The sequence below is a fragment of the Aulostomus chinensis genome, chromosome 12 (assembly GCF_037954235.1).
Source record: "Aulostomus chinensis isolate RoL2024-O1b breed Wild chromosome 12, RoL_Achi_v1.0, whole genome shotgun sequence".
Lineage (NCBI taxonomy): Eukaryota > Metazoa > Chordata > Actinopteri > Syngnathiformes > Aulostomidae > Aulostomus > Aulostomus chinensis.
The window spans coordinates 13,371,134-13,384,505 of record NC_141331.1 but is presented as its reverse complement, the minus strand read 5'-3'; the positions used below and the strand labels follow the sequence as shown (position 1 = coordinate 13,384,505).

General features: G+C 41.5%; 1 protein-coding gene across 2 annotated transcripts; it reads right to left on the bottom strand.

Moving 5' to 3' along the window:
* Window positions 1–8,405: 8,405 nt before the first annotated feature.
* On the bottom strand, window positions 8,406–12,007 carry gpr18 (G protein-coupled receptor 18). Of its 2 annotated transcripts, none has more exons than XM_086221227.1 (3): window positions 11,808–12,007; window positions 10,978–11,018; window positions 8,406–10,517 (listed from the first exon to the last, which is right to left on the bottom strand). In XM_086221227.1, exon 3 carries the CDS (start codon window positions 10,514–10,516, stop codon window positions 9,497–9,499), a length of 1,020 nt encoding a protein of 339 aa, XP_086077353.1. In that variant the 5' UTR covers window position 10,517; window positions 10,978–11,018; window positions 11,808–12,007; the 3' UTR covers window positions 8,406–9,496. The 2 variants fall into 2 exon arrangements, with proteins under 2 accessions (XP_086077353.1, XP_086077352.1); XM_086221226.1 differs by having other exon boundaries at window positions 8,406–10,584; window positions 11,808–12,005.
* Between the last annotated feature and the right edge of the window lie 1,365 nt (window positions 12,008–13,372).

The following is a 13,372-nucleotide window of genomic DNA, read 5'->3' as shown; positions in this document are numbered from 1 at the left end:
ATTTTATCTTGTGGAGTTCTTTATTCCAATAATTTAAATTGGAATTGATTTTTCAATTTAGCCAGTGACTGCTACGGACACGCAGCGCAGAGCTAAATAGAGCTATGTTCCGAGAATATTTGTAATGACAGTGTGCTACATGTAAATGTGCACAGGCTTCCTCATGAGCGATAGCTTTCCTCCTGTGAGAACGATTAAGCAGGACAGCAAACTAAAGGCTTGTGGGATTAGAACATCAGTCAGGAGGACTCCTTGCTCTGCTGCCTTATTATCACTCTCCTCTAACAAAGTCACATTTTTTGATCTAAATGAACATTCACAAATTGTGTTTGTCTTATTAACAATTAAGGAAAATTCAAATGTTACTCCGAAATGAAATTATAAATATTAGAGGTGGGGGGACAATCAAATCACTGTCCTATGATTCTTAGCTAAAGTGCTCCCCCTAGCTTGCTAAAGCACTACTGCTAGTAGCTGAAGACCTCCTCCTAGCTAGTTGAGGTGTTACCCCTTGCTTGTTAAAAAGCTACCCCAAGCTAACTGAAGAGCTAAACTTTGCTTGTTAAAGAGCTACCCTTAGCTAGCTAAAGAGCTACCCTTAGCTAGCTTGAGCTACCCCTTGTTTGATGAAAAGCTACCTCTACTCCTAAAGTCAACACAACCACTGCTAGCATCTAGCAATGGCAGCATTAGTGTAGTAGCTGGTGTTTTTGGCAAGCTAACCTACCTGTTTTCATTGCCATTTGACAATAGATTTATTACTAAATTATGTTGATTTGTTGCAAAAGTGTTGCACTTCACTACCCAAAATGAATTTAACTTGAAAATGTCAGGTAATGTTAAGCCACTTAAATGTGTACCAATTTATATTTTAGTCTGTGAATCTTGGAAAGCTCCCGTGGCAACTTGTGTTTTTGCAGGAGAGAAAGAGGCCTCCGCAATCTCCACCAGTCGTTCTTAGAGGTGGTTTTCCCAAAAAACTGTTGAAAACATTGATGGTGAAAATCACACGGTTGAGTCTTAACGGTAACCCGATGGGTCGGTTGTCACCCGTAGAAACCAGTAAATGGACAACGCTGTCAGAGAATTGCCCCGTATGTCTGTCACCATCTTTCTCAGTCTCACGTCAGCGGCTCAGATCAGCAAACCCAGTGGAAGCAGAAGCCAGTCTGTTGAAGAGCAAATGAGACATTTTCCATTCAGTACCTCTGTGGCATTTTTTTCTGTATCCTCTTTCTTAAAAGGGAACTCCAGTTGTGTCCTAGCAGTTCTGCTACTGTTGCTATATGCAATATGGTTTGTCACATGATCTTGTGATGGCACAATCCCGTGAAACAGGCTGCTGCTGCAGAGGCACTTTGCTCTCATTGCAGTAGGCGGGGCTTAATGTTATCTGCCTGCTATGATTGGATCAATAGACCACTGCCCCTCTCAGAGCTCTTATTTACACTTAGACTCAAGGTTAAAGGTCAAGCTGAACGTGTCTGCACAAGAAACACTTGGTCTTAACTCTTGAATTCACTCACCAATAACTGAGACAAAATTTGACCCAAAAGCCAAACGTTAGGAAATGATGATGTGGACAAATATGGATAGAACTTGACTGATTGGCAGAAGCAGTAATTCAAGGTTTATTTATTACATTTTTAAAGGCGTTACGAAGGCCATTCTCTCCCAAGCAGCGATCTAGCCCCTAACATTCAGGTTTGACAAACTATGAAGACCACATCGACAACAACAACAGCCTTCTAATGAGCATTTATTGTGTATCTACAGCGAAGGAGCACTTCGCCTGCTTCAAAGCTGCAACCGCCTTCTACTTGAGCTGTTTTACAGATGCGTCTCGAAATCCGTGGCCATTCTTCTGTGGACGAATGGTTTTGTCTTTTGCTCCTGACAGCTGCGCGGGCTTGTTGTTCGCTCTCTCCTGAGTTGTTTTAATAAAGTTGTGCTGCAGGAGTAGTGAGGGAAGATTAATGGACGCACAGGAAGTGTGGCAGTTGTGAGAGGATGCAGGACAGAGCGGGCCAGCAGCCATCTGTTCCCTCTCCTTTACAGCTCTCTTAATGGAGAAGCAAACCAAACAACATGGATCTGAGCCCTGCAGACACACACACACACACACACACACCTCACACAGCTAAACACTAAACATCACTTCATATGACAGAGATGAGAGCTAGGCTTTTGTCATTGTATTCCCTCTTGTTGGATGTGCGTGTGTGTGCGCGCCTGCTGGTGTGTTTGTGTGCCTTTTTTTTTTTCCTCTTCCTTTTTTTTTTTTTTTTTTTTTTTTACCTTTCAGCGAAATAAAGTTGGGTGTGAGCCACGGCTGTGAGATTTAGATGAAAGACACAGCCTGGATGGAACGTGATTAAGAGATATGTTCTTGAGGCAAAACAGGACTTGGCATTTGCTGAGACAAAACCTAATCAAATTAAAGCAAAACATGGCCATTGTTGTGGAGTGTGTTCTCCGCTTGTGTCACATTTGAAATGAAACCATGTACGATGGATACGGGCGTGTGTCTGCACAGCATCATGAACACAGTGGTTTTATTCAGGTTTACACACAGGCTTTGACTAATGACGGCTGTGCCCAATGATGCCTAAAGCACTTTATAGAGCTGTCTGGGTTGTAAAAAATGTTTACTGTGATGGAGCTGAAAGAGTATTATTGTTTACGAGTTATTGTTTTAAATGAATTCACTCAGCAGAATTGTTAGATTATCTATCCAGCAGGCATGGCCACCTCCAGTTCATAGAGTAGCCTCCTTCTATTCAGATTTTCCGCACTTGTCTCAGTATAAAGTGAGCTCAGAATCCTAAAACCTGCCAATAAATTAGGACGGCTGGATGTCCGATTCCCTCTTCTCATAGTCAAGATGAATTTTGAGTGGGTTTTTGGTGAACTGCCTGACATTTATGTAATTGTTTTTGTGATAAACAAATAACAATAAATTAAAGAACATCATTAGAAAATACAAGAATTTTAATTCCACCCTGTAGCTCCATGACAACAAACAATAGAAAGTGAAACAAACAAGTGAATTAGAAAAAAGTACTAACAACATGCAGACAAAGTACATGTGTAGGTATACATTAAATACAGTTTGTCCATTTTCTGTACCATTTATCTGTTACGGGGCACTGGAGCCTATCCTAGCTGGCATTGGGTGAGAGACGGGGTTCACCCTGGACGGGTCACCAGTCCATCACAGGGCCATCGGGAGCAGTTAGGGGTTCAGTATGTTGCTCAAGGACACTTGGACACGGTCACCGGGGAAGTGAGGAACGAACCAGCAACCCTTCGGTTGCTAGACGGCCACTCTACCTCTGAGCCACGCCGCCTCTAAAGGAAGTGTATTGTATGTTAAATGACAGTGGTTCACATGTCGCTCACATTAAATGAAACAAAAAAAACGAAAGATGTGTAAAGCTAATTGTAGTGACTATTATGTCATTGGTTTGGGGTGTTGTTTGTTTATAGCATAACGTTAGCTTTTTACTGCTAACTTTTGCATTTATGCTTCAAAAATCAATAAAGCGGTATTCATTTGTGATTATCTCATAAACTTGCGTTAGCCACAGAGATTATTTAGTGTAATAATCCATTGTAGCAAACCCCTCTGGCTTTTGGTCGAGGGAACCCATGGTAACGCTAACTTTCAAATGGGCCTAAAAAAATACGTCATCCCCGCAGAACTCTATTTATTATTAGCCTATAATGAAATCTCATGTCCAACTGTTTCTCATTTGCTTTGTTTTCAATGAATGCAGACCGTGTCACGTTAAATGACAACATGCATTGTCTCCCTCTGTCTCCTGGTGAAGACATCTGTACGACATGATGAAGTTTCCTCTCTTAGTATCAATCCTGTAATTGAGCTCAGGGAGAGAAGACGTGATGTGCACACAGAGGAAGTGAAAGGCCTCTTCCCTCCCTCCATCCTGCTCTGTCTGTCCAGCACACACACACACACACACACACGCACGCACGCACGCACCCACGCACACACACACACTACAGGCTCTGTCCTCCTTTTTTCTGTCAGGCACACACTTCCTCTCTCTACCTGGCTTTTTACATGAAAAGTGTCCGTCAGCTCTCTTTAGATGCACATCAGCTGAAACGAGTGCATTAGCATTAACTGCCATAATATTACTCACTGTTCAGGGCACTGCGAGGCCTCGGCAGAGCGACATTTCATTTCACAAGCTTTTTACAACACGACATCCTGAGTGAGACAACATCCTGGAGCTACAGTGTCTCTGTGTCTCTTTATCTGTGTTAACGTTGGCTTCACATGCTGCTACGATACCGTGGATCATGAAGAAGTTGAAGTGAGACCGGATTAAATATTAACACAACCTGACACAGGCCCCACTGGAGCTCCTATTCTACTTCGCATGATACAATTAAAAACATTCCCACATGGGTTGAGCGGAACACCGTCAAGAACATGCTGCTTTACAGACTTAAAATAAATCTTATACTAATCTATGGAGGAGACTGACAAGAAGAGGCCAAGGTTTCTATGCAGGCACTTAGCTGAGTGGGGAGTTGAGAGAGAGAGAGAGGGAGCAGAGAATTGAGGGGCCTTACATTATTTATATGTGCTAATGGTGGCTGGCTATGTGTGTGAATCAGCAACAGCACAATCTGCTAAAATAGACACACAGCTGTAATCAAGGCCATATATTTCCTCCTCTTCTAGTGCTAACTGCAGGGTCAATTGGAGTTAGTTTCATTTCAAACTCTTGCAATAGATTATCTCTTTAAACTGGAAGTGAAATATGACTTCTGCAGAGCTCTCCTGCTAAACTACCAAAGATATCGTTCTGTATCTACCGCTGATAACGACAATAGCTCATGTGGTAAACACAGTTTTGTCCACAAAAGGAATCCATTAGTCTCATTGTACAACCCTAAAGCTCAGCATCAGGGGGGTGGAGAAGGACCCACTGTTGCTCCACTGGATCCATGCACATGTGCCTCTCATTTCCTATGGCAGTCCAGAACTATCCTTCAACATCCTATTGTAAAGTTTACCAGGGGAGAGGTTCAGTGTATTAAAGTGCCCTGAGAGAAACGGTAACTGATGTAAATGCAGGCAGCTGCTTATTGCTAATGCAGTACAGTAGACAAGGAGGCCCAGGCCAGGCGAGATGTATACACTATCCATATAACATTAAAGCCGCTCTTTCATGTCCCCGTGCTCTCTAATGGAAACAGTATGAATGGCACAGTAAAAATACTTCAAACTGCAAAATATTCTATTTCAAACACGTATATAGGTGGCAAAAAACCTTTCTAGTTTTGTGTTTTATGAGCATATAAATGTATGTGCCAAATTAAGACCAATGACACTATTAGGGCTCAAACCATTATTGATCTTTAACAAAGGTGTAAAAATATTCACTCTTTACTGAAGTGGGGGGGGGGGGGGGGGTGCAAATACAGGCGCTGAAATGTGCTCGATGTATGGAAGTTAAAAGTAGACCAGACATTATGTATGTAGATGATGGATACACAAAGAAATATTTTCCCTTTATTTTATTGTCGCATGTATTTTGTTTGATGCCACTGTCGTCGTAGGAAAGCTGCACAATGACCGGAAAAAATTGAAAATTCTACGAAAATGGATTAAAGCTGAAGTAACACGCATGTTTTGAAAATGTAAGGGGTAGAAAATATTTGTGTTCAAAGCAAATAGTTACCAGAAAAACTGTCTGTAAATGTGCAGATACTGAAAAATCGACTGAAGTATAGAACCACCTCCCGCCTCTGATCGTGACCTTGGGTTGTGTGTCAGTACCTACACAACATCATCTTTTTTTATGCAGGACGTGAGTATTTACCGACATTTAAAACACAACAGCGGATATTGTTGTGGTTACGTGTATCATATGATCAAATTCAACCTCTAACCATAAATCCAGTCAGTTAAGGACTGAAGGTTTAGTCATGACTCTACCTTTTATTTGAATCATTCATCCACAAGTGTTTGCCAGTCGTTTGGATTTCTTTGGCTGCTTGCTATTTCGCGCTCATGCTTCCTCAGTTGTCATGTATTGTGTGGATAAATGTATATTTTTTAAATCCCATTGTCTAGTAATTGAGACACTGGAGCTCCCACTTTGGTGCTGGTAACCCTGGATTTAAAAGTAGGCATTTACTGCCTGGAGTCACTTGTCCCAAATCTGGTTCATCATTCAAAGTAGCCTGAAACTATGTGACCGCGGAAGAAACAAACTCGTCATGATTGAAATAAGAAGTCGACTTTGGGAAACAAATGCAGCCAAACTGTCTGTGATCATCATTTGATAGTGCGCTGACACGCAAACTCTATTAAGCTGTCTTCAAATATGCAAAAATGATATGATTTCACAATGATTACATATTCACTTCCCCAGCTGGCTGGCTGCGAGCGTCTCCATTTGTCATCGACTATTGTGTCCAATTATATGATTAGCTTTGAACACTCCAGCACTTCGAGAGCTCTCTGTGTTGATTCACAAACAAAGTCATTACAACATGTATTCACACATATCAAATAACAAAACAGATGGCCACTGTGCTCGCCGCCTGATTTGTTTTCCACACGAGTGGGGTATAAAAAAAAAAAAAAGAAGAAAAGTATTTCTTCTGCGCCGTGTTTAATGCTGACTGTTTCTACTCCCAAAGAAGAGCAGCTGGCTGTCGCGCTGTTAGATCAGCTCTTATGAAAGACAATCTTGTTTTCATTAATTTCCCTACAACAAAGGCACTTGTTGGGAAGATTTAGAATTATGGCGGGTAAAGCTTCCGGATAATTCATCACAGGGACTTGACAGGAAACTTAATTGTTTTAAATGCCAGTTGCTGTGAGCAGCATGGCTGGTTTTTCTTTGATGTCTAACAGGTGGGACAGATAGAAGACCCTCTGATGTGTCTTTTGACGTTTGGCCTCTCAGTTGACCTCTCAGTTATAAATCCACATGTAGTCCAGCAGCCAATAAAACTATCATCATGTGATGAACTGCAGTTCCCAGAATTCCATGTGCATTTTCCCCCTCTTATTAAATGCGGTGTAAATCTAGGTCATGTCATTCCAGTGTGGCTACGTCTTGACCTGTCCTGACCGGGTCAAAGGAATGGAGGCTGTGGCGTGGAAGTTGTTCCCACGCTGGACACCAGACATAAGTCGTTCCCACAATTTGAAAAATATTTGGCCGTGAGGTTTAACTTGTTCCTGCAAATGAATTTAGTTCTGGCCACAAGATTTAACCGTTCGTCCCTGCTTTGGATCATTTCTTTTGACCCCGAGTTGTAACTTGTTTTCATAATTTGATTAATTTATGATCAAGAAATGTTCATTTGTTTCCACAATTTCAATAATATGTGGGCAAAAGATAGAAAGATAAGCTGTTCCCATGCTCTTATTAATTTGTGGTAATAAGATAGAACTTGCTCCCGCAATTTGATTGATTTGTTGCCACAAGATTATTAATTTTTAACCACGACTTCTAACTCATTCCCCTGCTCTGTTTAATTTGGGGCCATGTGACATGCAGCAGCTTGTAAAAAGAATAAAATTAAAGAAAGATGGCGATCAGTCAGAGAAGTCAATTTATGGAAGTGAAAGTGAGTGATATACACACAGCAAATGGAAACCTGAGGTATAAACATTTGTTCATACATAAATTGTGTTTGGACTTGGTGTATATACATAAGTACATAGGGTTATCCTCCTTTAATTTTTAGTACGGAAATCAAAAGTGGTTTAAGATAAAGATAGAAGACCGAAATAAGTATGAGGACAAAAGAGTTCATATTAAAAGGGCAGGTCCCATCAGACCGCGTCTTTTTGGTCGATGCAAATTTGATTCAGTTTCTCACTGCTACAGATGTCATGACTTCTTTTTTTTGCTTATTGTGATCTGCTTACTTTTTTTTTTTTTTTTTTTTAGTTTTTATAATTTGAGCAAAAAAGGCATAAAAACATCAAAAACCAAACAAGAATATACATACAAAAAAATAAAAAAAATACAAATTAATGACCCTGAGTCTTTTAATGAAAAGCCCAGTTTAACACATTTTGTAATTGATTTTCCATTTGATAATCAGGAAGTGACATTATGGTTATGGTCCATGTGGCTCCGCCACAGAGCCTCTACTGTCTAATTGTATGACTTACTCAGCCACACTGAGTCTCTGTCTAATCCAGTTAAGACTGTGTAGGTGTGACAGACACACTAACTCAATTATTTTAACACTGGCAACACCAAATCGATTTTTTAGCTTGGCTGATGTTTGTGCAGGGTATCTATTATAACTGTCACATTCAAACATGTGCCCCCCCCCCCCCCCCCCCCCACTCACACACACACCCACCACCCTCTGTTCATATTAAACAGTTACAATTAAAGTGTCACACAGCCTCTGACTCATCACTTCATTTAAGGAATAAATTGAGGATAAATAGCAGGTGACGCTTATGGAAGTCGAAACAGATTTTCCCTCGTAAGGTTGCTTTAAATCTCGTGGAAAAGCCTGGCTGACATCTCTGGAGGATGTTACTGTAAATGCACTCCCAGTGACTGAATCATTTAACATCTGATCAATACAATTCACCTCCACCGTGGAGGGAGCCGTAACTTCACTGTGGGAAGGTGGAGGATATTTTGCGGGTGGGGGGAAAAAAGTGAAAGTATTCGCTTCTGTAAAAGGACAAAAAAAACAAAACTTGCACTTTACACTTGAGAACTGAAGGAGCAGCGGTTCCTCTTGCTGTGGCGGAGGGGAGATTAGATCAAGTTGTGCCATGCTGCCATCACCTGGTCACTGGAGCCACAGCAGGAGTGTCTGTTCTAGCAGTCTGGCTTCAACTGACCCCACTGATATGACAGGGTGATGTAATTCCAGCCAAAACATTTCCCCTTTTGCACTGGTTCTCAACCTGCAGGTCAGGGCCCCACAGGGGGTCACACACTTTGATTATTTACTCGCCCATAAGTTCGTCGGGAAAAAAGTTTGATAACCACTTGTGTGTCATATATGACGTCGTGGTAGCGCCTATAGTTTTATTTTCACCTCCTCATAAAATCACGAGGCGCTACAGAGCCGAGGTGTGCAGCCGGCCTTGTCATTTCCTTTATAGTTCTTGGTTGAAGTAATGAGATGTTTATTCATAGTCACAAAGAAAAGCAAAAAGAACTGCGGGCTATGTTTTAATGATTATGAGCTGTATTTTCACCTGCATATGCTACACCTGAGTTACAGATTCTTGTGTCTGCCAGAGCAAAGATGTGCAGAAAACATCTCAAGTCTCCTGGGTGACTCAATCAGCTCTCAACACAGATGTTTTTGCCACAAACAGCAGCACTCCCATACTGTGAGTGTAAATTACATCTTGGAAATTAATTGCAATTTTTTTTTTTTTTTGGAATATGCGTTTGATAATGAACAGTGTAGGCATTCTGTGTTGCATTGTACCAAAGCGTAGATGGAAGTTTCATATCATCGCGCTTGTCAGGTTGCTCATTGATCGGATGCTGCCGGTGTGCGTGTGCCTGCCCTTCCGCCTCACACTCCTCAGGTAGTTCCTGTACAGGATTACGCTGATCACCCTGTCCTGGAACTGCTTGGAGACGATGTAGTACAGGATGATGTCCAAGACTGTGCTCAGGTTCATCAGGAAGGTGGTGAAGACTGCCCAGGTGCTAAATGCCACTTCTCTGTCTTTCCCGATCAAATGAAGAACCAAACACGCGTGGAAAGGCACAAAACACACTAAGACTTGGACGATGAGTGTGATGATGATCCGGATGGATTTCTGCTTGACTTTAGGTTTGAGTTTGGAGGTGCGGCCATGGATCAGGTTATCTACAATGACAATGTAGCAGCCGATCATGACACATACGGGCACCAGGAAGAAGAAGACGAGCCGTACAAAGTTGACCGGGTTGTCACGGTTCAGGTAGATGATATCTTGCATTTTGATGCAGGTGGTGAAGTTAGAGGTGCGATCGGGGTCGTCTTCAGAGAAGAGCAGTGGGATGGTGCTACCCAGGGTCATGAGCCACACTCCAACACATGCCACAACTGCCTTGGGGACATTCCTCAGCTCCTTGCCATGCTTCGGCTGGACTATGGCCATGAAGCGGTCGGCACTGATGAGAGCAAAGAGCCACAGGGCGATGCACGGGTAGAAGACAGTGAGGGCTGCGCTGATGCGGCAGAAGAGATCTCCAAAGGGCCAGTAGTCCTGGTGGTGGTAGACCATTCTGAAGGGGAGCAGCACGATGAAGGTGAGGTCTACCATGGCCACGTTTATCATGTAGACGGTGACGGAGTTCCTCTTCTTGGTGGTGAGCGCAAACACCCATAAAGCCGTGAAGTTGACGAGGACTCCGATGATGAAGACGAAGCTGTAAAAGATCAGGCCTGCCATGTGGTACTCCGCCAGCTCCCGCCCTCGCCTAGAAGCTCCAAGTCCCACGGACATGTTGGAGGAGCTTAGGTCCTGCTTCATACTGAAACAGCAGAGTTTCTATAAGTCCTGTTCTTCGGGAAATCTCCTGCTGTGCACCTTCTCTATTCCTACAGACATAAACAGCAACAATTCAGACGAAATCTTACATTTTGCCAAATTTGTAAGGCTGCTAAAAATAAGAAGTATCACAACTATTATTCAAAAACTACAAGGCTTTCACCAAAACGTGCTGGGGGGCTGTAGCATAGACCATTACATTTTAGGACATTCGTTCAACATTGCAGAGTTTTGCATTTTCTTTTACTCCGGATTTGGCGAAGGCTGCCTTCGAGTACAACTGTAGTTTTTTTATGATTTAAGAATGAAATTGAAAGAACGAATCGCATATAAAACCATAAAATCAAAACTGACACCATCACCGCTAAACATGCAGAAAGCTGTGTTCTTAGATTGCACGTTTGCATTTTAAAGCATGAAGTTTCAAATGATTTCTTACTTACTTTTAGACATCATGTGGAAATAATCTCTTAGTCCATTGAGTCTGAAATGTAAAGGGACAAAAGAGGAAACAACACAGAAACAATGACGAAACTTTTTTCATTGCAACTGTAAAACTGTGTCAGATGTTCTAAAAAATGTTGTCAACTATCCTCCATACGAGATAAAAAAGAAACATTTTCTACTGCTGCTGAGACAACGAAAAGCTGCTTTTTATTCTGTGCAAATTTAACAGTTTGTTGAACCTGTTTGTTGATTTTAAAACCGGGGCTATTTTTAGGAGACAGGAAGTGACTAACGGGCTTCATCCCGTGCATATAAACATAAACCAAGGAAACAAGTATTCAAAGCACACTGTACGTGTCGAACTTAGGACAGAACAGCAGAAAACCGTCTGTGGACCGGGTCAAAATGGGGGAGTGAAATTTTTCTCTTTACTTGTGATGTTGGGACTTCATCAGAAATCATGTGACATCTTAGTTTCACATTTCAGTTCGCTGCACCACACTGGAACCTTCTGTCTGTCTGTCTGTCATGTGTGTGTTGAGAGTTCTGATTGATTATCAGTTGCAAATATTGATTTTCTAAATTACTTTAAAGATACAGAATCAGATCAGGAGTGTTAAACCAGTTTGTCCCAACACACACACACACACACACACACACACACACACACACACACACACACACACACACACACACACACACACACACACACACACACAGTAACTATGAAACAGTCCTGCCAAGACGACCTTTTTCTTCAACTTAAAGGTCAAAAATATTTTGGTATCCTTGCCATTTTTAAAAAAAAAGAAAAGACTGAACTTACCATTGAATTTTCCGCAAAAAATCTCGACAAGCTACTGCCAATAGCAGGTTTTATCGCCTCTATCAGCCAAAAGAGGGAAGTGAATGCTTTGTCATATGTGATACACACACTGAACACCGTGTAAAGCCCCCATCACTTCCTGTCTTGCTGTAGTTTCTGTACTTTTAAGTATCTACGTAGTTGGAAACACAAAAGGGCTACAGCTTTCCACAGTCTGCAATTACACCCCCTTAAAGAAAATGATGTGCCATTAGAAGTGGGAGTGAGTTTGGCAGGCAGAGAGATGGCAGATTTAGGGCGAGTTATTGATTGGAAAAGTGGGGTCTGTCACAGCACATTAGTTCTCAGGGGAGTAATCCACAGCAGGTTGCTGTGAGAAGCATCTGCTGCTGGAGAGAAGTAATTAAAAACAGGATGTTGAGGCAGTTGCCATATAAACAGGAAATAAGATGGTGGTAATAGACACTTCACGCTGATGCTGTGAAATGGTTTTACACCACACCGACTTAATGGATGCAGGGCGCATAGCTCAGGTGAAACACTCAAGGTCAGCCTGGAGCCGGATTGAATACAGATTAATGTGTATGATTAATGTGTGTGTGTGTGTGTGTGTGTGTGTGTGTGTGTGTGTGTGTGTGTGTGTGTGTGTGTGTGAACTAGTAACAACTATGAATTAGGACGTTTGGCTCAAAGAGCATTGTGCAATCAAAACTTCATCCCCTAAACTACGAACTGGAACTTTCCAGCATCATTTTTGATCATATGAGAATAATCATATTTTCCAAAGTCTTCTTTCATTTCATCTTTTTTTTTTTAGCATTGTGTCAGAGTTTTTTTTTTTGTTTTTTTGTTTTTGATAATGCTAGCTGGTTTGCTGTGATGGCCAACGTCTTTTCATGATGTTTATTCCTGCAGTGTTTATATGGAAGTCATTCTTCTAATTCTTTCCGGGAAATCATCATCTATCGGCGTGTCCTTTCGATGTGTCTTTAAAATCTCACAACAGATGGTACTTTGTGTTCATGGCAATATGTTGTTATGACAACAGTCTGTGTGATGTTTTCTCCCTTTGATATGTGTCATGTGGTTGGTTCAGTAAGTCCTCCACTCCATAACAAATCATTTCACCTGTATTGCGATGTATAAGTGTCGATATATCACGTCTGAGGCAACAGAGACAACATACCTGTGCCTCTTTTAACTGTCGAGAAATTCATTCAGTCTTCATTTTTACACTGAAAGATGTATAACAACATTTTCACAATAGGAAATTTTGATCTGACTGTTAATATTTATGATCCGCAATTCATTGTACAGCAAATGTACCCATCAGTGCTTCACCCTGGATGACACTGCCCTCTAGCGGTCAACAGTAATCACTACATATTTTTAGTGATGCAGCTGCATGTGTCCCCCGATGTTGTTGGGTTTTTTTGTTTGTTTCTGGATAATTCATTTGTAATTATTGTATTTCTTTTATTGATTAAGTGTACGAAGATATTATTATTTAATTGCAGAATCTTGTGATACAAAGTCTGAAACAAAAATAAACCAAGAGAAGCCAG